Genomic DNA, 27,767 nt, shown 5'->3' on the forward strand with positions numbered 1-27,767 from the left:
AAGGCCAAGGGTTACTTTGGGGTTCCAGAATACCAGGGGGACATGGATGGGAAATTCTCTCTCTCTCTCTCTCTCTCTCTCTCTCTCTCTCTCTCTCTCACACACACACACACACACACACACACACAGAGAGAGAGAGAGAGAGAGAGAGAGAGAGAGAGAGAGAGAGAGAGAGAGAGAGAGAGTCTCTATTAAAACCTAAAATTTTGTAATGGAAACTATTAAGTTAGACATCTGGTAGTTAATGTGTGTAATCCTTTCAGTACATAATTTTATAGAAATTGTGTTTAGTGACCATGTTCAAAGAAATAGAGGGATGTTGGGTACATAGATATTCCAGCTTTTTTGTTGTTAGTGCAAAAAAAAAAAAAAAGCCAGTCATTGGGCACTCTCAACTCCCTCTCTTTCTACAGAGGACTCTACGTATGTTTTCAGGAAATGGATGTTTACCGTGTTTCCCCTATTTTAAGACGTAGTCATTATATAAGCCATAGCAGGATTTTAAGCGTTTAGGAAATAAAAGCCATACCCTGAAAATAAGCCATACCTCCGAGGAGCGAGACCGCTGAGTGCCCCAGCCAGCCAGCGGGACCCAGCACGCTGGCCGCGGCAAGAGTATAGAAAAGCAGTGCCCCGAGCCTCTGGGAGCCGGCAAGAGCAGGAGGCGGCTTGCCAGGTCGGCATCCAGCAGTGCGCGCGGAGCACCCCGAGCCTCTGCGAGCAAGCCGCCGGTTCCAGTGGCGGGGCGGCAGGCCGCCTCGGGCAGGCAAAAAAAGAGAGGCCAGGCTGCTGGCTCGGGCGCGCGGAGCACCCCGAGCCTCTGAGAGCCAGCAGGACGAGGAGGAGGCTTGCCGGGTCGTCGCCCAGCAGCGCGCGCGGAGCGCCCCAAGCCTCTGAGAGCCAGCAGGACGAGGAGGAGGCTTGCCGGGTCGTCGCCCAGCAGCGCGCGCGGAGCACCCCGAGCCTCTGAGAGCCAGCAGGACGAGGAGGAGGCTTGCCGGGTAGTCGCCCAGCAGCGCGCGCGGAGCGCCCCGAGCCTCTGAGAGCCAGCAGGACGAGGAGGAGGCTTGCCTCTGGGATTGTTGTTGCTGCTGCTGGCTGCCGGAGGCGCGGGGCGCTCCGCGCGCGCTGCTGGGCAACGACCCGGCAAGCCTCCTCCTCGTCCTGTTGGCTCTCAGAGGCTCGGGGCGCTCCGCGCGCGCTGCTGGGCGACGACCCGGCAAGCCTCCTCCTCGTCCTGCTGGCTCTCAGAGGCTCGGGGCGCTCCGCGCGCGCTGCTGGGCGACGACCCGGCAAGCCTCCTCCTCGTCCTGCTGGCTCTCAGAGGCTCGGGGCGCTCCGCGCGCGCTGCTGGGCGACGACCCGGCAAGCCTCCTCTTCGTCCTGCTGGCTCTCAGAGGCTCGGGGCGCTCCGCGCGCGCTGCTGGGCGACGACCCGGCGAGCCTCCTCCTCGTCCTGCTGGCTCTCAGAGGCTCGGGGTGCTCCGCGCGCCCGAGCCAGCAGCCTGGCCTCTCTTTTTTTGCCTGCCCGAGGCGGCCTGCCGCCCCGCCACTGGAACCGGCGGCTGCAGAGCGGAGCGCTCCGCAGCGCCAGGCGGAGCACAGCGGCCTGGCCTCTTTTTTTTCTTTTTTGCCTGCCGCCCCGCCACCGGAACCGGCAGCTGCAAAGAGGAGCGCTCCGCAGCGCCGAGGGCTCGGAGCGCCCTGCAGCGCTGGGCGGAGTGCAGCGGCCTGGCCTCTTTGGTTTGGGTTTTTTGCCTGCCGCCCTGCCACCGGAACCGGCAGCTGCAGAGAGGAGCGCTCCGCAGCGCCGGACGAAGCATTGAGCCAGCGGCCTGCTGCCTTGGTGCCTGGACCCAGCTGCTGCTGCAGCGCCGCACAGAGTGCCCAGCAGCACCCCAGCCAGCTGCCTGGCCCCTCCGAGGAGGCCTTAAGGTACAAGACATCCCCTGAAAATAAGACACCGTGTGTTTTTTTGAGTAAAAAAAAGAATAAGACGGTGTCTTAAAAAGGGGGAAACACGGTATTCAATTGCGGCTTGATCAATATGTTTTTCAAAACTTACTGGTTTCCATTCCTTGTGCTCTTATAAACCAAATTCCCAATCGCGTAGATTAGTGAGGGATGGGAGTAGGATTTGTCCTTGGTAACCTAATTCTTGCAGTATTCAAAGATAAGTCTTGTGCATTAAACAAATCACTAATAGTTCTATCCACCATAAAACCTTTCCCTCATATATCGCAGATGAAATGATAGATTATCTCTGCGACTAATGTCCCGTCCCCCCACACACTTCGGCATCATTCTTGATTTTTACCTCTTTTTCCCCTTCACATTGTTTATCCTTTTATTCCCCCCCCCCCCCGAACAGCCATTCTCTCAACAGGGTGTTAATGTCGAAATGTTCAGCTAACCTTCCCCCCCCCCAGCTTCATTCCCTGTCTTTTGTCAATATTCAATATTGCTTCATGACAGTGTTGTGTCTGAGGCCACTTCACCTTTTGATCTTGGTTATTGGATGGTTTATGGGTTATTGGATGGGTAAATGAATTGGTTGGGGGGAAAGTCTGTATTGTATTCAATAACGTTTGAAGAATACGCATAGCCAGGGTCAAGGAAATCAACTTTGACAAGGGCCTCATCTTAATAACTGATTCTTCTCATTGAGCTAAACCGTGTCTATTTTTAGTGTATCAGACTTACTTTGCAACACATATCCCAATTAATATGGACACCTCCCACTTCCCCCTTCCATTCTTTTTTTTTCTGGTGTCTTGTTTATTATTTATCTTTTTTTATACATGAAGCATCTAGTCTTTGTAACACCTCAAGAAATAATAATAGCTGGTTTTGGCCCCTGATAATTCATCAGACTTGTCACTTTCAGAATCCTACTACCTGGAAGCCAAGAGGCTTGAAGAACTCAAATTATTTGTAAATTTCAATAATAAACTGATATGATTCACATCTCCCAGACTGATGTGCTGATTGGAACTTGGTTAATCATCAAAGTTTTCACATCCTGAATATTCTGGCAGTTTTTGACTCAAAATGTATCAAATAATGTTTTTTAAAAATGCACATTTTGGGAGAAATGTTTCTAAGCTATGATCCATATCCTTTTTAAAAATTGCAAATTAATGGAGAAACATCCATACCTGGCAGTTCCATTAAGACATGATTGCCAATTGTAGCAATTTAATTGGCAGCTGTAAGATGCCAAATCCTTGTGTTTCTGAAAGTCTGCAGTGCTCAAAATACCAAGTCCCTTATAGCTTCTCTTTTCTCGCATGCATACTGCATCTTGCAGCAATATTTTAAACGATTTGACATTCAAAGAACCCCAAAGTGATCTGCTTCAATGGGAGAATGCATTTAATGTTGTGCAATATATTCAGAGGACACAATCTCCCAATGTAGAGTTAAGTCCAGACTGACAGTGAACTGCCACAAGTTTCTTCTTGGGCACTTCCTATTTGTAAACTGACTGGTGACTTGGTGAGCTGTATTTGGAAACGTTTCAACTTTGAGGAAGTGCTGTGTTGAAAGGAACTGGGGTTTTGAACTCAAGAAGACTCTTCCCTTTGTGCAGATGGTGTTCTTGTTCTCCAGCTTTTATCTGCAACGTTTAACACCTGGTGATACTCCTTGTCAACAAAATCCAAGTTCTTCTTTTGGAGAACTGCTGCTCTAGTTCTCTTTTGCATCTGGAACATCTGCTGAGTCTTTTTCTCTGGTGGAGTTATAAATGTAGATGCTAACTGGAATCCTCCACCTTCCTCCAAATGGATCAGCTCCAAGGAACCATAGTTGAAGGCACCTGGTCCAGCGAGAAGACAATGGGGTGTAGGGTATACATTTCTACATGAGCTTGTCTTAAAGGCCTCATGTTCACTGCTGCTTTATCTGGGTTAGAGCATAAGAGTTGTGCCTGGCTTAACTTGTTCGGCCTTACTTCTGAAGTTTTGTTTAGGAGCACCACTATCAATGAGATACAGTCCTTATTTCTTGAACCAAAATTAGGAGAAGCCTTCACACTTGCATGCTCCACACTTAGACTTGAGAGTGTTATAGAACATACCCTTTTTCTTTCATCCATGAGACCCTCTTCGTTCCTTATTTTCTTTCCTCTAGGGTTAAAAAGAGAAGTAGATTACACCAGACAAAATATCTTGACAGTTATGGTGTATTCTTGGGCAGCCGCCCCTCCCAACCAAATGTAAGAACCCATCACTCTTGTGTTTCACCTGAAGATTAAGCTGTGTGTTAGCTTGGTGCTTCTACCACTTTATGGTGACTTCAGATCCTCAAAAAGAAAGCAGCAGCAAAGAGACTCTCATTCTGACATGTGTGAAGGGTGCCTCGAGATGCAAGTGCCGAATCCATGTGAAACAAGAGAGATGTGCATGTTTCCACTGGCATCTAAAGCAATGTCAGTGACACAAACTGCAATGCCGTTGCTAGACGTTCCGGGATGTCCCCCACCCCCAGGCTGTGTTTAAATCATCTGAGTTCCCCTCCCTCTGCCACTCTTTCACCATGTGCCATGTAGAAACTGCATGCAGGAAAGCTTGCCCAGATGGCACATCTGGAACTGGTTTTCAATTTGCTCTCTCCGCTAGCCCCCACCCCCCAGCTGTATGCTTCGTTTCCATCTCCGAGCAATCGGCTTTCCAGTTAAGGCTGCCAGGGACCAAAGGTCGTGGATGGTTTTAGCATGCAGAGGAAGACTCTTTTAAGATCCAGTGCTACAATGAGGTGGGGCCAAGTCTTTAAACACACAGTTAAAGATGCAGAACTCATTGAATACTAGTCTGGCTTCATCTTCAGAATTTGTTGGGGGACTGAGTGGGGGTGAATTGGAGAGCAGAGCTAGAACTACAGGGTGCAATATGCTATCTGTTATTCGATAGCAGCATCACTTCATATTGAGTCTACAAGAGACAGTGTTCCATCCATTTTTGACTGTCGGAAATGATGGCTCAGTTAGTAGAGTATGAGACTCTTAATCTCAGGTTTGAACCCCACCTTGGGCATTGCAGGGAGTTGAACTAGATAACCCTTGTGATCCCTTCCAGCTTTACAATTCTATGATTCTATGTCTGTTGGCTCAGAGTATTTGTAATTATTGACCCCTTGATGTTAAAGACTGTTTCTGCCCTTTCTGAAATGTGATACAAGCAGGGGAAAGAAAGTGGCGTTATCTGCATGCTTGGGCACTTGAATTCTTCTAGCATTACTGGAGTACTTGCAGCTGGTATTTGAGGTGGGATGTTGGTCGTTGGCTCCCAGGGATGGAAGACATTCCAGTACGAATACTAAGGTATTTGAAGCTATGCTGCCACAAGTTTATGGGGGCTGCTGGGCCTCTGCCTGGTCTGTTCACAGTCAGTTAAACTATTTTGGTGGTGCTAAATAGAGTATTTCATTTCCCCCTTCCTTCTGTGCTTCATTGGCATCCACTAGCAAAGGGGGCAGGTGGAGGGAAATGATGTGTACCTTGTTTCTTCCTGGGGAATCAAGCAGTTGTATTCAAAGCAGTTCCTTGTGCAAGGAAAATGTGTTCCACTTGCAAAGCAAGGCTTTCTCTCCTTACCCTGCATGACTTTAATGTTTCTTTTGGGGTTCCCACAACCCTCTGAAGCATATTTGGGTGTGGGGTGTGCATGGGAGGGGGGGGGAGTTCCATTGTGGAAGCAGAAGTCATTTTGCTCATGGCGCTCCTTGGTGGAACGCCATCCAGGGCAGGACATGAAGGTTGGCAGTGGTCAGACCTCATCTGAATTGCAGCTTCTTCCTTGAATGTAGTTGAAGAGGGGGAATGGGAAGAATGATTGCACTATCTAATAATTGTCCCCATTAAACTGTGCTCCTTTGGAGAGAGCAGGCAATACACGCCTCTCATGATAATAGAACTATGCAGATAAATATATTTGTGCCATGTTTTGCAGTGTTTTTGATGTGTGCTGGTGTGCAGCAAACATACTTGCTGCATAAATTAGCCTTGATTTGAGACTTCAGGAGAATTGATCTGGGCCTGTCAAGAGTGCAGGTTAACTGTCTCTATAGCAACTTTTTCAGGGAAGAAGACAAAGGGCGAGAGGCACTGAAGGGAACTTAATCTGAGTGGTGGCGGCGGCAAATCTATGCATCTACAATGGGCTGCGGAAAAGCTTTGCCCTGCAGTAACCCTGCTCGCCTCCCCGTTGCCACAGCACTTCAGCAAAGTGGATGTTTTCACTCTTCCTCCTATTCCAGGCTTTCCACATCCCCCTCCTCTTCCCGCTCTGCAGCCTGTAAAGCCAAGTTACGTTTTTGGAGCCCTGATGAGATGGGTCTGAGCTGACAGGAGGCGGATCCAAGCTGCTTGGCTTGAATAAATCCAGATCTGAGCGGCAAAGTATTTTCCCACATTTTGCACAGAAAGAAGTGGAAAGCCTCTCGAGGGAGACGGCTGGCTGAAGCAAATGGCACTCAGAGGAGTAGATGGTTGGAATTCTCTCCCAGCAGACTTTTCTGGACTTCCTCTGGCAAGGCCACAGGTGACAGGAAGCATCTGTTCTTCAAGACTCCTCTAACCCTCCTTTGTTTCCACTACCTTTCGCCTCAAGGGAAAGAGCTGCTTTTTCTGCAGTTCCATGGCATCTGAACCTTTGGGAACCTAAAGTTCATCCTGTGCATAAATGGCAGGCCAAACAAGGTTAGGCTATTCTCATTGGTATAAAACTTGGTGGCGTTTGTAATAGGATGCCCACATGGCTCCCTACTAAGCTTTCTGTTTTTACCAGTGCTGGCACAAGCTCTCCCTTTGGAATAAGTTTTTTCCTAGGAGGAGCTTGCACTGCATGGAGATCTGCTCCCCAGAAAACTATTCACTATGTAAACAGCTGCTACCTGGTGGTCATAATTCACTTGCCAGAGCTAAGATAATTCAGGAGGGAAAGCAAGACTGCTGCTGCAATGTCTTATTGGCAAGGAGAACTAAATTTTAAGTATGAGCAGGTTGCTTTTATCCCTAGGCTTCTCCCTGTGTCTATTAAAGCAAGGGGAGCCCATTTTGCCAATGCCACCTTGTCACTGTTGAGCGCCAGTGTTAACTTCACAGAGATCGCATCTTCTCCACAGCTCCCTTGGAGGCAGGTGAACTATATTCGTAGTTCTTTGAATGGAACCATCACTTTTTCCAGTTTGTCTGGTTTTCTGTACCTTGTAGCAACAACATGGAGGCAGCGGGAGAAAATTCCGCATTTCTGCTGACAATGTTAATGATCCTTTCATGACTGATGCGAGGCCCTGACAGAATACAGTCTGTTTCACATAAGCGGGTATAATAAACATCCTGTGTACCAGATTATGCTCAAAACACTCTAAAGTTCTGGAGGAGGTTTTGAATTACTGGCCTCTAGCCAGCAAATAGGCCTGCATGCTGTGTACTGTTAGATTATTTTGTTCTTTAATGTTTACTATAGGAGCTATTTATATTCAAGTGTGCCACGGAAGTCTCACTTAAGTATAAAGCGTCCGGCATGGGCTGGTGTTCCTTTACTGCTGACCAGGTGGAAAGCAACCTGTAACACACAGAAGTTCTGTCTGTGGAAGTTTCATTGTGTAATAAAAACATCTGGACGTTCTAGTTGCAGAGCAGGGGGGCGGGGGACTTTTTCCACTCCGTAGTTCCTTCTGGGTAACCTTCTGGGACCCACATGCCAATGTTGCGCAGGTCCAGAGTCCAACCTGAGCAGAGCAACCAATGTAAATTTTATCTCTGTACTGCTGACTCGTTCTCCAGCCGCCCCTCTCTGTCCTCCACCCAGGCAAGCAAGAGGTGGCTAGTAAGAGATGTGGTCTGGAGATAGCAGAGTGGGAATATAACCTGGCAAGCCAGCCAGTGTGGTGTAGTGGCTAGAGTTTGGGACTAGGATCTGGGAGACCAGCTTTTGACTCCTTACTCGGCCATGCAACTGAGTGACCTTGGGCCAGTCACTGCCTCTCAGTCTAGCCCAGGCATCCCCAAACTTCTTCCATCCAGATGTTTTGGACTACAATTCCCATCTTCCCCAACCACTGGTCCTCTTAGCTAGGGATCATGGGAGTTGTAGGCCAAAACATCTGGAGGGCCGCAGTTTGGGGATGCCTGGTCTAGCCTACTTCACAGGGTAGAAGGAGGAAGAGGAGAACCATGGATGCCACCTTGAGCTCCTTGAAGAAAAAGGTGGGCTATAAAGGCAATAAGTAAGAGTCTCGAGGGCCAAAGAGAGGGTCTTGAAGGGGTGCAATTTACCCCTGGGCCTGAGGTTTCCTACTCCTTGTTGTAGAACTGGGGAAAAGGCAAGTCCCTGCCCTGACCATTTCAGTTCAGCCTTGGCAGAGGTGTTTGCAGAGATTTTCTAGACCTATTCTCCTTGCCCCAGGTTGGCTTTGTGATTTGCTAGATCAAATCTGCATGATGGCCCTGGGATAATTGTCCCATTCTCATCCGAGGATGGGGGCTGCCAGTTGGCTCCCACTGATGGAACACTGTTGGACTGCGACGTGTTTGCAGCTCGCTTGCCAACTGATGGCTCTGTGCCTTAGGCTTTGCTGCCATATGACTGTTGCACGACTCGTGGCTTCACTTAATTCTGGTTTGTAGGCAAATTTTTAGCCTGTGTGTTGATCACAGGAGGATGCACAGCAGAACAGGCTTCCTGTTTCTTTGCTAAAGTGTGATCACATGTAAAAGAGAGAGAGAGAGAGAGAGAGAGAGAGAGAGAGAGAGAGAGAGAGAGAGAGGTCTGATACAAGCCTTTATTCAGCTGTTTCCTTGTATTCTTTCTGCTTATGCCAAGACACACTGGTCCTATTGTGCTCTTCACTGCAGGCATGCTAACAGCGGTCTTGGTGGCATGTTAGCAGCAGAAAAAGATGTTAGAATACACCTTAACCTGTGAGCTGAGTGGTATGGCAAGCTACCTTCCAATAATTCTGCCTTTTTAAAAGCAGCTGTCTCTGGCAAGTCGGAGTGGGACCTACTGCTTCATACTTCATGTGGAGGCCTGCCTGATTGAGTGCTCCTCTCCAGCTGTGTTTTAGCCTAGCCTTCTCCCTGACATTTAGCTCTCTATGCGGAGTGATTTTAGGTTTTGTTTTGTTTTTTGTATGGAAAAACATTCAATCTTGTCAGACCCCACAGTCAGTTTGAAGCAATAAACCTCAGCCAGGTTAACCACTTCAGTGGGAATGATGTCCAGGTTGCTAGCTTTCGAGCCATCCTTTTTAAGATAGTTTTTATGAATTTTATGAAATGAATAAGAAAAGGCAATTGAAGCGGTGTTTCGAAGACTGCTTAGTTTTGCTCTTTTGTCTCTCCACTTTGCTTGACTTGTGATGACAAAGCAAAGTAAAAACAAACAAACCAGGCTACATGATACCAATAACTTGCTTTTTATTCTAAATTGGCTGTAGCAAAGATGCTTGGTGCTATGTTTTAAGTAGACCATTCTTTGTTCTAGACAACTCATGCCTAGCATATACACTAGGAGCGAATCTGCTGTGTGCTGGCAGGACTCTAACACTGTTTAGAAATGGGGGACTTAAAAGAACTGCTGTTTGATGGTGGGGGACCTGGCTACCCAGATGTTGGACTCCCAATTCCTGCCAGCCCGAGCCAGCATGACCAGCGGTGACAGATGATGAGCCTATCAACAACTGGAGAGCCACAGATTCCCCACCACTGCTTTAGTTTGATTGACAGCTTCACATAGCTCAAGGCTTCTGAATTACTTATATCTAGCTGGAAACTACTGTAAGTTGGAGGTAGATAATATTTCAGTAATGGATAGGAGGAAATACCCAGAAAAATAGAAGTGGGTGAAACTTGTTAGCTTAAACACTAGGGCCAGCTGGGATGGATTTTATCTTTGTACTTTGCTCCTCTGAAGCATCAATGTGACCCATTCAGAAAAAAATAGGTTTGTACTAGAGGGAAGTTTTGCTATTGCATAAGGTGCTTTTGAAGACTCTTCTAGTGTAAAAATGGCATAAGAAATAAACCTTTTGTACAATCTGTCTTCAGTAACCAAAACTTGTTTTCCAGATCTTGGGTGCTGTGATCCTAGGCTTCGGAATATGGATTTTGGTGGACAAGAATAGCTTCATTTCAGTTTTGCGTAAGATTGCTTTTCTTATCTTTGCATTTGTTCCTTGGGTGTTTATCTGTAGAGCATTCCCTGTCAAGAGAGTACACCATGTTGTGCTTACTAAATTGTAAAGGGAAGCCCATCTGAACAGCAGCCCCCCTTCAGATCATAGTCCAAAGCAAAGGTGGCTTCCTGCTAGATTTAGAAGAGCTTTCTATTGCTAATCAGCCTTTTCTTTCTTGGAAGGCTATGTCAGGTCAGACAGAGAAGTTCTCCAAGGCTTGGTAACTTAGGTTCACTTCAGCAAAAGTCTGAGGGACAGATTTGGTAAAGGAGAACTGCCAAGCTAATGCATTGCCTTAAAAAAGAAACTCCCTGTGCAGTTCTGCATGCTATTTCCACTTTCCATGTTCTTTATCTGGGTCACTGCTGCAGTGTTACTCACAAGGGAGAAATAACAAGAAAGGGCTATGCTGAAAAGTGTGTTTTAAACCAAGTTTCCCCCCTTTTTAAAACAAATGCTTGCAGTCATTTTTAGGCTGCAGAAGCAGTTGAGGCTTTGCCTTGTGACCTAGTTTTCTCCCTGTGGTCTAGAACCAAAACAAATAGCCGTATGAACTGAGCAGCTCAAAAGGAGTTTTGCCCACACTGAGCCTATGGACTGATATTGCTTGCCAAGGACTTGAAGTATTCTGTATACGGGCTCCTTTCCTGCCCCCCAGCCCCAACCTTGTTCCTTTCTTGCTTGTAATCTCACTGCATGTATGCCGTATTTTTTCTGCTTCCTTCCTTGAGATCCCAGATGAAGCCCTTTCCCCTCCCTTTTCTCATTTCTTTCCCCCCTCTTTTTTATTTTTTATTTTTGCTTTGGTAACCTTAACAAAGTCTGGGAAGGAACTTTACACAGCAGGGCATTCCAATCCATTGCCAGAGAGGCCTTCCTCCCTTTCTTCCCCCTCTTGTGCTTATCTGGCTTTTTTCCCAGAAACGAGGAAAAAGATGGCGCAAGAGGGAATATAAACTGTGAGCCTTTTGCCAACATGGTTTGAGGAGCTTTCCTCCAAAATCCAAGACGTGCTGCAGGCTGTGGACTGAGCCCAGGCTGTGCCTTTCAGCTACAGTCTCTTTTCCCAAGGCTATGTATACCAGCGTTCACCAAAATGGAGCCCTCTAGATGTTTTTTGGACTACAGCTTCTAGCATCCCTGGACATTGGCCATGCTGACTGAGGCTGGTTGGCACATCCGGCAACTTCTGAAGGGCACACTGTTGACAACCCCTGCCCTGTACATTGGGAAAGGCAGCCAGGTTGGGTCCATCAAAAGAGTTAGTTGCCACTGCCCCATGTGAGAAGTTTTGCATAACTATCAGTGGAAGTGCCTTGTGATCCCACAGCAAGATGCAACATGCAGACTCTCTCACACCCCACCCAGTAAGCTAAAATGAACGTCACCAGCACTGCTGTTTGGCAAGGAAACTGTCCCCTTTCTTGACCTTTTTAAGGGTGTTTGCTGAACTGAGTTAGAGGGGGATAACTGGGGTTTGGTGGCTGCATATTAGAAGATGTGCATCCTTCAAAGACCAATTCTACCTTGCAACTTGACAGTTGTCTCAGAGGAGCCTTTTGGGAGCAGCTAACTAGACTCGGGGGGGGGGGGGTTAGAGCGAACAGAGACAGGATATAGTCTTCTTTCGTGCTCCTCTTGCTTGCCTAGTCATCAGTTCCTATTAAGCAGCCTTCTCTCCTTCATTGCCTATTCTCTGACTGCCTATTTGTGGATCCTTCCACCACAAGCAGCCTTCACGTGGCCTTTGATTACCTAGGCCTGAAGTTCTTAGCTCTCCGAAGCACACGTGGCTCTGAGCAGTCTTGTTTTTCTGGAGCTAACCAACGTTAAAAGAATCCTCCTTCACTTTGTGTCCATTTCTCTTCTGGTTTCCACAGAGTCCTCGTCGTCCTCGCTGAAGATTGGGGCGTACATTCTCATTGGCGTCGGTGCTGTGACCATGTTGATGGGGTTCCTGGGCTGCATTGGGGCAGTCAATGAGATCCGCTGTCTCTTGGGCCTGGTGAGTGAAAAGAGATAAATGCTGCTTTCAGTGACTTGCTGGTACTGCCTGAGGGCTGCAGTTGAACTAGAGACCAAGGTATGCAGGAATATCAACTACAGTTGATAGAGAAGTACAGTACTTAGGAATTCTAAGCGAGACATTCCTGGCTTCACAGAAAATGGAGGCATTTAGAGAAGGGCCTCCAAAGTTAAGCAGGTAGCAACTTTAGTCTCTTTGGCTGTCCTGATGATATAATGCTTTCCCAAGGAAAACACACCTGATGCCTGTTATCTTTGTTTTATGTCCATCCAAAGCCCTTTTCAGACAAGGAATAGTGATTGCTAGCTCCTTCATTTGATTATGATGTTGCTATTTTGTTGGATAAGGTGGTGTTTTCTTTTAAAAATAAATCAGTAACCTATAATTAATCTAAATAAAGACATATGAAGATGGAATGATATTGGGTTGCTAATAGGTAAACAATAGGTATGACCAGGTTTTTGAAGATTTTGTGTGTGTGTGTGTGTGATTATATATATATATATATATATATATATATATATATATATATGGGTTTGAAATACATATGTGTATATAAATATTATGTATATCTATATATCACCCCAGGTTTATGTTTGCACTTGCTATTATGGGAGCTTTTCTTCCCTGTAGGTGAGGAAAATTATGGGTGGGATTAATTTAAGAAGCCTTGTCAGTAGAAGCTCTGTGCAAGGACTTCCGCTGTGCAATGGGGCTTCCCCACTTCTCCTACTGTGCTTCTGCCCCCCTCCCATGCCCCCCAGTTGGTTCTGGAAGTGGGGAATGGGAGAACCCCCAGAACAGGGCTTGGACAAATGAATTTTCTGTAATAGCGTGTTGTTGTATTCCACCATTTTTTTAAATTCTCACATGTATCATGAAATCCAAGTGTTATATGAGACCTTTCTGAATCTTCTGGGATGCTGTGAGCCCCAATAGTTGTCTCAGCATCTGTTGTCCTTTGTATGCTGTACTCAGCCTGGCAGCTGAACTGTCTTCCTTTTTTGCATCGTGAAAAGTGATACTCCATATTTTGGGTGAAGCTTTTGAGCTATGCAACAATGAGTACCAGGAAACTCTTGAAATGCTTCCAACTTGGGCAACTACCCTGTGTACACCTGGGACAAGTTGGAAGGAGCCAGTTTATGAGCTTATTGCACTTGAAGAAACTGTTTTTATTGGCTGTGTTGCATGGGAAATAACTCTATGCATTCCTAAAAAGAAAGCAGTCTATCTCAAAAACTCTTTCTTTTTAGGCCTGACTCTGTTCCATAGGCTGTCCCCCGGAGAGCTTTTATTGAGGCTGCTGTCTATAATAATGGCCATGCCAAATACCAAGTGATGTTGTCCTATTTCTTTTTTCCAGTACTTCACCTGCCTGTTGTTGATCCTCATAGCCCAGATAGCTGCTGGCGTGCTCATCTACCTCCAGCGGGACAGAGTAAGTGACTCCTTTTCTCTCCCATCTGCTTTCTTCTATGGAAACTGTGCTTGTACCCTGTGCTTTCACCATGTGCTCCTGGTTTCTGATGCAGAACTTAGATTTGCCATTCCTCTCTGGGAATTTTTTTTTAATCTAGCTTTTCTAGATTTAAGAGCTAGTCCTTAGGCAAATGCCCCTGAGGTCACATTTCCTTTCAAAATATTTCTCTTGATTGTTGTGTTCCCACACATACAATATCATGAGGTCGAGCTGAACAAAACATATGCCTGGATAGCTCAGTTGTTTACAGTGTTGTGCTGATAACACCAAAATTGGAGGTTTCATCCCTGTATGGGACAGTTGCATGTTCCTGCATTGCAGGCGGTTGGACTAGATGGACCTCTGCAATTCTATGATTCTATGTACAAAAGCAGATGGTTTGTGCTGAATGAACACAGAAGGCAGAATAAAATGCTTCACTAGTGGACTTCTGCTAGCACCATGGACTTCACCTTTCTTCCTCCCCGGGGGCAGATCTGGGGAACTGGAGGAGAGGAAGGCAAATTCCAAGTGTGCAAGTCAGCACTGGATACAACCCATAGCATTTACTGCATATTTCAGGGGTATAGGATGATTTGTGTTAAATTTGCCTTTTGCTGTTAACAGAAATTGGTTAGCGAAGAGTCTAGATCAGGCATCCCCAAACTTCGGCCCTTCAGATGTTTTGGACTACAATTCCCATCATCCCTGACCACTGGTCCTCTTAGCTAGGGATCATGGGAGTTGTAGGCCAAAACATCTGGAGGGCCACAGTTTGGGGATGCCTGGTCTAGATAACAAATTAATTGCTCAAAGTGCAACTCCTAAAACTGGGGTGCAGTCTACTTTGGGGGATATTTTTCAAAGGCTAGGAAATTCTAAACCCTTATTCCCCGCTGACACATTTTGCCATGCAGACTTGGTGCTCAGTAGTGGCCTCCTGCCTCAGAAGTGGTGGCACATTTTTTAGAACCTGGGTGAGATCCACTGTAAATAAAACTGGCATGATTTAATTTGGGGGTAGAGGAGCTCTGATCCTGTACTGGTGATTGAATACAAACTCCCATCTGCTCCAGACAGCATGGCCATTGGCCAATGATCAGAGTTTATGGTAGTTATAATCCAGCAACATCTGGAGGGCCACAAGTTCCTGGTCCGTAGCCTAGTTAAAAACGAAATAGCAGCTGGGAGAAAGTTGCTCTAACCACTTCCCCGCTTGAGTGCTTCCTCTTAGGTACACATGTTCCAACTGTGTCTAAAAACCTGGAACAGTCCCGATTTGCCAGCTGTCATGCATGGCACACCCCACTCCTTGTTTCGTTGCTATTCTAGTGTCCTAGAGCTACCACTGGTGGCCTCCAAAAGCTAAATTCTTATCTATTTTGTGTTTTTAATACTGTGAACCGCCCTGTGATCTTCAGATTATAGGAATGGTACATAAATTTAATAAATAACCGTAATAAAATTCTGAAAGGGTAGGGTTGCCCGGACATGGCATTACTTATTTCATTCTGGCATGTGGATAGGCTGCCATTTCACACCTGCAGCTGTGTTTATTGCTGAGCTGTATTTTGAGACAAAGATGTAATTCTAGTATATAGTTTACCAAAAGGACCTGCACTGTTTTAGCTTTGGAACCAATGCAGAATAGGCCAATGCTGATTATATGAATGCAGCATGTGGACTAGAATTTTTCTGGGTGGTGTGTGGATGAGAAAGTAGGCTCAAACAGCCATCCTTGGTATGAGAATTGGGACATTTCATTTGTATAGTGTGGGTCTGAAGCAGGGTGGTAAAAATTATGTAAAATTTGGCTTTACATAATTGCCCAATTGACATGCCCCTTCCTACAGTTAATGTCAAACCGGATAGAGTAAAGCCTTTTCTGTTTGTATGGATTTATTATTATTTTTTTAATGTCTCTTCTGTGACCTTTTTATGATCTCCTGCAGTGGTTGAACCTGTTCTGTGCTTTCAACTGGCAGTTTTACATTGTAAAACAGCCAGTTTAAACTGCAGAACAAGCTCAACAACAATATTCAGGATCTCGTTTCTTGCAACCTCTTTCACTTTAGCTGAGGTTGGTGTTGCGCTAAGAGAAAAAGTCTTCAAGAGATGTATTCCCTGATGCCAAAGAAAAAGACCCCTAGCTAGTTATAATGCCTTCTTAAGGCATGTTATTCCATGAAGCTCCAGCAATTTTTCTACAGAACTCTTCTGCTGCTACCAGTCTTTGATTGAGGGTTTTTTTGTTCCCTCAAAGTCTGGTTTTCTGAGATATTTTTCTCCCTTTGATGCTGTAGATGTTTTGGGTTTGGCTTGTCATATTTTCCTCCACATTATAAAGATGGAGGCCTCTATGTGGAGAAGTTGCTGCAGGGTTGCTCTAGCAACAGAGGTTGGTCCCGAAGTCTCATTTTTCTTCTGCTTCATAATGGTGGGGAGGCATCTTTGGAAACATCACAGAACTCTTCTTGGCAGGAAGAGTCTCCCCTCATGTTGTTTGATAAAGATGGGCCTACTTCCAGCTAGAATCTGGCTGCCAGGAGGCAAAGCTGGCAGGCCACGGTCTTCTCCCTCTCTCATCCACTGGTCTGAGTCATAATGTTGCATAGTTGAGTGTTTCATTTTGTGCAAAGGAGAACTTTCTTTTGGTTAAAGTCTAGCTTTCATAAGTGTCCTGGTGCCATGTAACTACCAGTGCAATTTTGCAGGTGGGATTCAGTTACATAACAGCAAATTCAGGTTTTTGCAGTTGAAAGTGGATTTGGAGCTCTTGTGCAACAAGTGTTCTTTCTCTCCTTGGACTTTTTGCAGGAAGGAAAGTGGCAAGAGAATCCCCTGGCAAGTTTTGGGAAGGATAATTGCTTGAAGCAAGGTCTTATGGGCTCAATAAACAGGTTGTCTGGAAGTAAACCAGGCCTACCCAGTACACACTGCTCCTGTCAGGAATTCCTGTTGCACTTGGGTCCTTCTTCCAGGCTTCTCATAGGCATCTGGTTAGTCACACCGTGGAACAACATGGGCCTTTGGCCTCATCCAGCAAAGATGCTCTTATGATCTCACTTTCAGTCCAGATGATGCTGGACTTCAATTCCTATTAGCCTCAGCAAATATGAGCCATGGTCAGGGATAGTGGGAGTTGGAGTACAGTAGTGTCTGAGGACGCCATGTTGGCTACCCCATTAGACTGACTGAGGCAGATTATAGGGGCAATGAGTGCTGGTGAGGGGTTGAAGGACAGAACTGGGTGTACTATGTGGTCTGCACATGTTATGTTGGCCCACTGTCCTCAGGATGCTGTCTCATTGCCTATGTTGAAGTACGACTCTCTGTGCATACAACTGGCTTCTGTCAATGGAATGGGGACAGGGTGCAATCTTTGCTTCAGGTAGCAAAATGTCTTAGGCCAGCCCTGCCTTTGCCTTGCCTCCATCTTTCTCAAAGATAATTTCCCCTCAACTCTCATATACTTTGGGACAAACTAGGCATGATAATAAAACACATGCCTGCATTTAATGTGTGTGTGTGTGTGTGTGTGTGTGTGTGTGTATTTCCAATAGAAGCAATGGTTTGGGAGGGGGCAATGTGAACATGATTGAGATCACCACAGGCAGAAACTGGGGGCGGAAGAAGAGCTTCTGTTTCTGGAATTTGACTTGTAGTCAGTGAGGTGGTATTAAATGGAAACTTTTGACCTCTCTTGCTTTTCCATGGTATGTATGCAAACTCTCATCAAGGGGAAATTGTGAAACATTTCATTGTTCCTGTCTGTTCTCATAACTGGGGCTGCCAGACAGTAACCCAGACGCCTGTACCATACATAGCTTGGGATGTGAGCTTGTGCTTCACCTACTTGACACTTACTGGGCTCGTGCCTCAGGAGTCCCCCCCCCCAATGATTCAGTGACACAAACGGGCCAAAGAAAAGCTGGCTAACTACTTCTTCTTCTGAAACCTCCAGCTGTTGGCAGTATCCTGTAGAAACTCTGTACTAGAAGGAAGGGCTTGCTCTCGGTTGCTGTCCCTTCCTGTATATTCTTGGCCGAGATCACCCTCCTGTGACAAGCAGGGACCCTTTTTTAGGGTTAGAATATATACCGTTAGCATGTCTGTGTTCTTTGTGCCATTGGACCAGTCGGGTTCCCACTCTGCTCTCGGGATTAGGTTGGTGCTTTCCTCCCCTTTTTGGTTTCTGTTCCCTCGTGTCTCATTTCTTTGCTCCACATCCCACACAGATCCACATCTGTGGCCCTTGACTCTTTCAAAGCTGAATAGTATCTTGCTGAGGGAGACACACAAAAAACTCTGAGGTGTCATGCACATTTCTTGCTGTGACATCTTGTGAAAGCAGTACTAAAGTAATATGGAGTTCAGGGGAAATTGCAAATATGCGAATGGAGGGAAGAGGGGAACCTGTGGACATGAAGCTCAGTGATGCAACACACCAAACCATCATTCAGGTGGAACGTTCTTGTGTTTCGTTAGGTGGCTGTGGATTCATTTTTTAAAACAGATTAAGTGTGGGCTCAAGATGCTAATAATCTGATTTAATATCCAGGCTATTTTTAACAAGAGATGAATGCTATCTTCTTTATTTAAATAAATGTATTATACTCTATCACACAAAGAAGCAACTAGTGCAAAATATGTGCTTGGGGTGTGGGGGAGTTATTTGGGGGAATTTGGGGGAAGACATTGAATTCCTTTGTGGCCTGTTCTTCTTTGGAGAGGAAAAGGCTGAATGCATTTGGAAGTCATGTCACCTACTTAACCAGGAATGGCTTTTGGAGAGGGGATGGGGAGTGACAGACTGTAGTTGCGTGTCGATGACCCGTCACCCGCATGGAGTAAATAAGACACAAGGACACGTGATTTAGGTTAATGGGTAAATAATGGCCACAACTTTATTGGTAAGTGGTATTGGCTTAGGCATTGGACAGGAATGGTTAACGAACGAACCATTGGAAAGGTTAACGAACAGTGGGAGGAGCTTGTTGATGCAAATACAACTGGAAGCTTCCCCTGACGTCACCGGGGGTCGTGCCATGGCCCTAACCCAAGTAGGGCATCGGACGGGATCCACGACCACCGGATCCCCTTAATGGGATACCCCTAGGAGGTAGGTGATGATGGCCTTAACCTGACCTCCAACACACAACACAAATACATCACATATTGAATTATCCAATGCCTAACCGCCCATACCAAAAGTTGTGACAAATTGCTATGAGGTAGGCCAAAAAACCAAGAGGCAGGTGCCAATTTGCCAAATGGATAAAAAACTCCAACCAGGCCCCTTGGGCAACCAAGGTGACCAACCAAAGACCACAGCAAGGTCAAAGAAAAGCCAGGCCTAAAGAGAGGGAGGGCGGGTGATCCGATGAGGGCAGGAACGCAAAGAGAAAAATCTCCCGCCGCCGCGGCCATTTAAACGGAGCTGGACTCCGCCCCCCATGAGCCCTATTGGCTGGCAGAGGGGTATGACGTGGCGGCGGGAGGGGCTGTGCAGGGGACCGACCACGTCCCCCTGCAGATGCGGGAGGCGGACCCCACACGCAATCCCTTCCCTCTGGAAGGGAGGAGAGTCCTTGCAGGACAAAGAAAAGGCACACTACACATACATGGACATCAAACTAATCCATGCATTCCTAATCTAATTCACACTTGACACTAAAAACTGATTCTGGGGCTAAGGTCTGGTGAGCCCACACCTAGGCAAAGGGTACAGTGCACCATGCCCACATCTTTTGGGTGGAAAAGCTTCACTTAACATTGACAATCTTGAAACTCGGACCTTTTTGGTTTTCCACATTTTGAGTCTGTAGCGTGTAAAAGCGGTCTTCTCTTTTTAACACAGCAGAGGGGAGGGCAAATGAAAACCCACAGGCTCCTTGCCTTCGTGTGGTCTATGACTTAGGACAAAGGCAGCCAGGACCAATTGCATTAGCAGCAGGAACCAGGTCAAGTTGCTTTGCTGCTCATCCCTCCTTTCCTGCTTGGGAGGAGTTGGGGCGAGAGGCAGAGAGCTTGGCCATGTAAACTGAGTAACAGAGGGCCAGACGTCAGCTGGGAGGGATTGTATGATTCTCTTCCATCTGACTGCATGGCCAGGAGGAATATAGGAGCAGATGCAGCAGCCTCCTTCGAAGCGGCTTTGCTTGGAGGCAGTCTGCATGCAGCCACCACTGAGAACAGCCTTGCTCGGTTGTATGTCTGAGGAGAGTGCGAGCTTCATTGGGGCTGAGCGGGGCTGCCATATGGAGGTCTATCTGACTGGCTGCCCTGTGGAAATTTGACCTAGTTCTGAAAGCCCATTACAAATGCTTCAAGTGCCAGCTTTGTCCCCAGCGTGACACTCTCGAGCTTGTGCAGTCAAGTGCTGGGTACTTTGTGCTTGCAGAATTCGGAAGAGGAGCTTTATTTAAAATAGCTTGACAGAGACAGGCTGGCAGTTTGGTTAAGCGCAGTAACTGGGCCATCCCGCTTAAGTGAGCTCATGAACTGGCGTAAGCTGCAGTCCGAGAGATCTCCCGCTTTACTGGCATAGACAGGCACAGTAATCAGATCTTGGAGGGGGGGGACCTGTGACCCAGTTGCATTGCCGTCAGAGGGAATTTGTTTCATTTGCAGATCTGAAGGTTCACTAATACACATCTATTGATCATCTATATCTCTCTATCTCTCTATCTATCTTCATCATCATCATCATCATCATCATCATCATCATCACCATCTATCTATTTTTATTGACTTATAAAAAATATGTACAAACTTAGCCATACAAACAACAACAAAACCATACACAGAGCATATTCAATGTAAAAAACAAATTAAAGAGATGCAGTTACATATGGCTACATTTTTAAGATCAATTTATATAGCCCAACCGCAATGAGGAGTGAGTCATGGGAGGGGTACTTCTATGACTCTCCCTCTTTATATAATAAAAATATGGGTATCAGTGTGCGTCAAAACTGTCTCATTTGGCTTTGCTCCAGACTACACATTTATGTCTGACCAGGCGTTCAGATAAAGCAATGTTCCATATATTAGTAAATCATGCCTCCCACATAGGAAGTTTTGATGATTTCTTGTATCGGGCTGTTGCCAGTTTGGCTGACAATAGTAAGGTAAGCATTAGGTTTTCAGAAGTTGCAGGAAAATTGACATTGTTCTCTAAAGAAAGAAGGGCTATGGAGGCAAATGCTGTTAACTAGCTGCTCTCATTGAAAAAAACCAGCTTCAGAATGGTTGAATCTCCTCACATTCCCACCACTAATATGCTAATTTTGAGTTAACATCCTCTGGGAGGATCCTGACCTGAACTGGTCTCCTATAGCTATGATTCTTATGGCATAAACCAAGGGTGGGTGGGTGAGACAGGTGGAGTGCAAAAAATGAGAGTTGAGCAGATGTTCAAGATGTTTTCAAGTGGAGGCAGCCAACTGACCACTCTCTCTACAGAGCCTTCCCTCAGGAAAGGAAGCAGGAGGGGGGAGGGGAAGGATGTTTATAGGTGCTTGACCGAGTATGGTGCCCACCCAATCCTTCAGAAAATGATGACTTGTCTGAAGAGGAGATGAGCTAGAGACTAGCAGCCTTAGCCAGTCCATCCAGAAACCATACATCTTCGCGCATGTTTAGAAAGGCTGCCGTTATAAATTGGTTGGGCCTTTTAGCTGAACCTAATACTGTAAGGTTACCTTGTGTTCCACATGGGCTATATGGCTTTTTTGAAATCTGTCAGACAAAGAGTGGGTGATCAATACTTAACCCCCCTTTTTTCTTTTGATTCACCAGCTCAGGAAAGAACTGGATATGATTGCTGGCGACCTCATTCAGAATTACAATCCCTATGACGACAAGAATAGGACCCTTGAGAATGCGTGGGACTATGTCCAGTTGCAGGTGAGTGGTCATGCAAGAGTTGACCAGGCAAGGGGGAAAGGCAGTGCTGTGAGGGAGCTGTTATTGGCAGTCTCTGCAGAGATACTGTTCTCCAGCCACTAGGGATTTGGACACAAATTAATTCATAAATAAACAGTGCTGTTTGAAGGCAGCAGACACAGAGATAAGTTGGAGGAGGGAGCCCTTTGGGGTGGTCTCTTGCCACCCAACACACTCCCTACCATATTCTCTGTGTGGCCCCTTTGGGGGATGTGCAGAAGGGTGGCCACCTGAGAACAGGCAGATGCAACATTATTATACCTTGATCAAAGTACTGGAGGCAGTAGCCTCATTACACTATTATTTGCTCGTCTTTCTTTACTGCTATGAGCTTATGGAAAGGCACAACAAGAGCAACTTCACTCATCAGTTATTTTACATGGGCTTTGGGGGGGGGGTGAGGGAGAGAGGTGTATGTGTTTGCACGGAACACGAAGCCATGGTTTATTTTAACCAGTGCAATTTTTCTAGAAAAAGAGGTGCAGGAACTCACCATGAACGCCTCCCTCGTTCTCTCATAATGGCAATGGCGCCCACCTGAGAGGTGCCGGAACTGAGTCCCTGTGAGTTTAGGCTGAAAAAAAGCCCTGATTTTAACTGTGGTTTGTTCAACAAATCAAGTGTTGCCTCACACGATGGACAAGCAAACTTTGGCTTCGCTTTGGACCACATGCCACTGAGCTTCCGGCCCCAGAAAGTTGTGATTGCATGAAGCTATGACTATTGAACTTGTGACTGCCATGGTTTGCATACTCAAAATGCCTTGCTTTGAGCCACCTTGGGTTTGCAAACAATGGCAGCAATCTGTGCCCCTACGAGCTCAGTGGGCCTCCAGCTGACTGGCATGTGTTGTCCCCACATCAATATTAAGTGATACACATGTGAAGCAGGGGTGTGTGGGTGTGGGTGTGTGATTTTAAAGCAAATCCTTTCAGGAATCTTGAAACTCTCTTCTTCTTTTTCAAATATTATATAAATAGCTAAACCGCTTGCTTTGGGGACAAGAAGGCCAAAACCCTTCTGACTTCCATCTGGTGTGTGGCTGTGTGTGTGTGTGTTTCTTGGCAAATGCTTTGCATACATCAGGCTTGCACAACTCAGGACTTGCCAGGCTGAAATTGGCACGCCAGCCATGCTTTGTAAGATCTGCCAGATGTTTGGTACCTCTCTGTGTGCTTTCAGGCCCTGGCAGGCAGAACGCAATGCATGGCTGGTGGGAAACAGCAAAAAAAAGCAAAACAGGATGCGTTTGGGTTATCTTAGTTGGTTAGTGAGCTGCATTTGGCAGACCTGGTAGGTCACAAGTTGTGCCAGCCTGGCTTGGATCATTGTGGCAGACAGGTCAGTAGGCTAAAGTTCTTAAGGCTTTATATAAGCGTTGCATTGGAACGAACGGCTAGGTTCACATAGAGTTTGCCTCCTTTCTGCTCACCCTACTGCCTTCACTCTCACACTCACACACAGCCAGAACGTGTGTGTGTTCTGGGTAAGTGCTTCCATGCTCATTGAGCTGCAAGTGAGCCTTCGGTCCCTTATACAAAGAACGGAGCAAGAATATGAAAAACTGAGCAAAGGTTTTCGAACTTGTGGCTCTCTTTTGTTAAATCTAGGTGTTCAATAATATACTGGCTCTGAAACTCCATGCACATAGTCATAATAACAAACAGCGCAACTAGTTACAGGTAGGTAGCCATGTTGGTCTGAGTCGAAGCAAAATAAAAAAAATCCTTCAGTAGCACCTTAAAGACCAACTAAGTTTTTATTTTGGTATGAGCTTTCGTGTGCACGCACACTTCATCAGGTATCTGACGAAGTGTGCATGCACACGAAAGCTCATACCAAAATAAAAACTTAGTTAGTCTTTAAGGTGCTACTGAAGGAATTTTTTTAAACAGCACAACTGTTTCCATGTTGTGCATATGTATGGATGTATGGATGGATGTAACCCTCCACTGCAACTAAACATTCAGAGCTCCATTTGGCTCTGCAGATTTAAGTCCCAGCTCAGACATAGGCAACAAACCATGGCTTAGCCATGGTGAATGGACTTTCCTCCATGGGCTTTCTTTTCCCCTAGGATACTAGGATTTGTTTCCTTGCTCGGGCAAACCATTGCCTGCACCAGAACTGTCTTTCTCTTGCTGCTGCTGCCCCACAATAAATCTGGCTGAATCAAGACCTCCAATCAAATATTTGGGACAGATGGACTCAGATACTTATCTTGAGACTAATCTGACCTTTAAAGGCCAAAGGTTCCCCACCCCACCAATAGGCTGTGGGCTAAGACAGCCTTCCCCAAGCATGCTGGCGAAGGCTGAGAGGAGTTGCAGTCCAACACATTTGGAGGGTTTGGGAAAGCTGAACTAAGATTTGTCTGTCTGATGGTATTTTGCTTTTAATATCTTCCTCCCCCTTCTCCACAGCTGAGCTTGTTTCATTTGTTGTTGGTGGTGGTGAGAGAGTAGGTGACAAGCGCCATCTTCTGGTGACTTGCTGTTTTAACACTTGACATTATTTGGCGAAGTTACTGGTTTGAGGCGGCATTTACTAATGGAGCTGAGCTATTGTCTTAGCTTTAAATTACTAGCACTCTGAAAATTCAGAACTCTGGGTTGGATCCAGAGGTGTTAGAGCAGAATTAATTCTTGGATTGCAGTGCTCTATGAACTGATATGCGAGAGCTTGCAGAAGACAATTGGGGCTAATTAAGCGTGTGTCTGTTTCTCATTTTTACAATCTTAAATTCATTAAGTTAAATCTATGCAGCAATTTGCAATGTTTTTTTATTTAAAAAATCCTCATGGAAATTCTTCAGCATTTTAGTGTGCTTTTATTCTTGTGCTCAGTTTTGACCATTGTACACATTTTTGCAAGCAGTTTCTCCCAATATACTACATTTACATATGTTGGTTTTTTTTATCAATATATTCCTTTTATGTGCACTGTTCCCTATATGCATTTCTGTAAACATTGTTCAGTTGGAGAACTGGATAACAAAATGCAGTGTGAATTTTGAAGGTGGCTGTGTTTTGGTTCTCAGATGGTTTTAGAGTTTGAATTTGATAGATTTGGCTTCCATGTGGATGGAATTGAATTCCTCCCCTACCTTTAACACACAGTGATTTCTTTCTTCAATGGCAGCTGTCTTGCTGTGGCTGGGCCACACCAGAAAATTGGAAAAACAACACTTTCATCCAGGACGGAAACCAGACATCCTACCCTTGTTCTTGCGGCAATGACTCGACTAACTCTCTCTCAGAAACGGGCTTCTGCTCTTTGGGTACTGTTTCCAACACCACAATGGTTGAGGACTGGCCTGTTAGAAAGCAGGTGAGTGTGTCTGACGTAATGGACAACCTTAATCCCATTGCAGGAGGTTGTATAAGAGCAGGTGTAGCTAAGCCCCAGTTTAGGGGCCTGATCTGCCACCTCAAGCCATTTTTCCTGGTCACCCAACACCCGACCAATTTGGTGGCAGCACCAGAAAGAAAAAAAGAAAAAGTTTTTAAAGTAGGTGCAACACTGGAATGGGCAAAGCACAGTGCCCGGATGAAGGTGCAGTTGCAGATTGCTGCCTCCCCTGTTGTCAGATTGATCATTTGAGTGGAGAGCGTGCAATAGTCCTTCTCCCCCAACTGATCCATGAGGAAGGGAGGGGTGTGTGCCTCTGTATGTTGCCATGTGGGTGTCCAGGGTGGCCACACCCAGGTTTGGCCAGTCCAACCCCTGGCATGAGACGCCTAGTGGATTTATCATAGAATCATAGAGTTGGAAGAGACCACAAGGGCCATCCAGTCCAACCCCCTGCCAAGCAGGAAACACCATCAAAGCATTCTTGACATATGCCTGTCAAGCCTCTGCTTAAAGACCTCCAAAGAAGGAGACTCCACCACACTCCTTGGTAGCAAATTCCACTGCCAAACAGCTCTTACTGTCAGGAAGTTCTTCCTAATGTTTAGGTGGAATCTTCTTTCTTGAAGTTTGAATCCATTGCTCCATGTCCGCTTCTCTGGAGCAGCAGAAAACAATCTTTCTCCCTCCTCCATATGACATCCTTTCATATATTTGAACATGGCTATCATATCACCCCTTAACCTTCTCAAGGGGTGAATGTGGCCCTTGGCCAAGAAAGTGTATCTACTCCTATATGAGAGTTTTCCTGACCGTAAGCTGGAAGATGTCAACAAGGTACAGGCTGTGCCACTTTGGGATACTGTTTTCTGTATGGACCTAATTTAACACAACATCTGGAACAGAATCTAGAGATCACCCCCCCCCCAAAAAAAGGAAAAATATTTTTTCCTGAGACACTGAAGAGTTGCAACCAATCAGAGTAGAGAATATGAAGCTGGGTGGACAAGTGTTATAAAGCCTTTTCCCATGCTCCTATCTGAACAAACCCCACCTTGCTAATAAGTGGGGAGGGGGTGAGGATTCTTTTGCATGGTATTGACAAGTCATTTTTTCTCACCCTTTTGTTTACCCCCAGGGCTGTAGGGAAGGTGTGCAGAATTGGTTACAGGAGAATCTTGGCATCATTCTTGGAGTCTGTGCAGGGGTTGCTGTCATTGAGGTAAGATTCCTCCCCCCGACACACACACACACACACACACACACACACACACACACACACACACTGTTTTATAGAATGCACCCTGGACTGTGGACTGATGGATCTTGTACTTAGAAGCGAGGGACACAAGGTGTGTGAGCTCCACACACCAACATTGCTCATCTGGTCCCATCATTACTCAGAGTGCTATGCAGTTGTGATGGCTTCTGAGTTGTAGATGCTTCACCATCTCAGAGCAGCGTAAGCGTGTGCAGAGTCTGGACTGTAATGTGGCATGAGACTATTGTCCCGTGCTGACAACTCCTTTCCCGTTTCTTACCCCCAAAAGCTTGCTGGAAGTTAACACTTCAAGATTTAGTTGCTTTCTCTGCCTTTGTTTTCTCTTATACAGGGGTCTTGCCAAAACAGCCAGCATTGCAATTAGATGTGAAAAGTCTAGCCTTGCCTGATTAATAGAGTCTGCTACTTATGAACCAAGCCTGCAATGCTAAGAGGCTTTTCTGCCCAGTTTCACTTTATTGCAGTGCTCAACTTAACAATAAGAGTTTTTTTTAAGGAATAAAGAAGAGGGGGAACTACCGATTATTTATTTTTATCTTATTCATTAAATGTATAGCCTGTCTTTCCTTCTAAAAGTGGGCCAAGGCAACGAACAAAAGATAAAGCAATGTCCGGTGCGGTGCGGTGATTGCAGTGTTGGACCGGTCTGTGGATGACCAGGGTTGAAATCCCCACTCAGCCATGAAGCTCCTTTAGCCAGCAGCTGCCTCTCTCAGCCAAACCTACCTCACAGGGCGGGGAAATGGGAATTAGCACAGGGAACCCCCCCACCCTAGGGCGCTTGCAACCAAACGTCTCTTTGACCAGCTTCATTTTTTGCTTACTCTTTGTAGCTCCTGGGGATGATTCTCTCGATCTGCCTCTGCAAGAACATACACACTGAAGATTACACCAAAGTGCCCAAGTACTGAGACTGCTGGCCTCAAGAGCTGTCCTGGAGCTAACGGGGCATTTCCTTCCTCGTACCCAGACTGTCTCCATCACTTACCATTCCTCCTGTGGCGTCCAGCATTGCTATGGATCAATTAGGCTGGACTGCGGCTATGAATTCTCTGAGGGATCAGGGGCTTGGGCAGCCCCTCCTCTCTCTTGACTGTTCTTCCACGAAGCTGGCCATTTTAAAGTCTTCCTCCGCTCATGTGATGCCCTGCACCTTTACTGCCAGCACCATGCTAGACAGCTTCTTCTTTGTTTTTATCCACTTCTGACCCATTGTGACTAAGTGTAAAATGCTCCTTTTTCTTTTGCAGCTGTCTGCTACCATTGCTTTGTGTGTTATTTTCCACTTGGAAGAACTTTGAGGGGCTTGAGCTCTTGGTGGAGGTTGGGGGGGGTCTCTCCTAAAGAAATACATGCAGTAGAAAGGATCGTCCTTTCTCTAACCCGACACCCTGGCCTTCCTTAAACTCACTTCCTCAGATCTGTTGAATTGTGTCTCTTGAATAGTTTTGCATAGTTCTGCTTTAGTCTCCCCCTCCTGCACAAGAAATGTTCCCTTTTCACTTACTGCACCA

The 27,767-nt window shown here is 46.1% G+C and overlaps 1 protein-coding gene across 2 annotated transcripts in view; it reads left to right on the forward strand.

The window, feature by feature from the left end:
- The window catches only part of CD82 (CD82 molecule), a 67,233-nt gene extending 39,731 nt beyond the window's left edge, over positions 1 to 27,502 (forward strand). For both annotated transcript variants that reach the window (XM_035115951.3, XM_035115941.3), the window contains 7 exons: positions 10,076 to 10,148; positions 12,063 to 12,187; positions 13,575 to 13,649; positions 21,474 to 21,581; positions 24,762 to 24,950; positions 26,110 to 26,193; positions 27,087 to 27,502. In XM_035115951.3, the coding sequence (XP_034971842.2) occupies positions 10,076 to 10,148; positions 12,063 to 12,187; positions 13,575 to 13,649; positions 21,474 to 21,581; positions 24,762 to 24,950; positions 26,110 to 26,193; positions 27,087 to 27,164 (732 nt within the window). In that variant the 3' untranslated portion in view covers positions 27,165 to 27,502. The remainder of the gene's footprint in view (positions 1 to 10,075; positions 10,149 to 12,062; positions 12,188 to 13,574; positions 13,650 to 21,473; positions 21,582 to 24,761; positions 24,951 to 26,109; positions 26,194 to 27,086) is intronic.
- The last annotated feature ends 265 nt before the right edge of the window (positions 27,503 to 27,767 follow it).

Source organism: Zootoca vivipara, chromosome 1, assembly GCF_965207765.1.
Source record: "Zootoca vivipara chromosome 1, rZooViv2.hap1.1, whole genome shotgun sequence".
Lineage (NCBI taxonomy): Eukaryota > Metazoa > Chordata > Lepidosauria > Squamata > Lacertidae > Zootoca > Zootoca vivipara.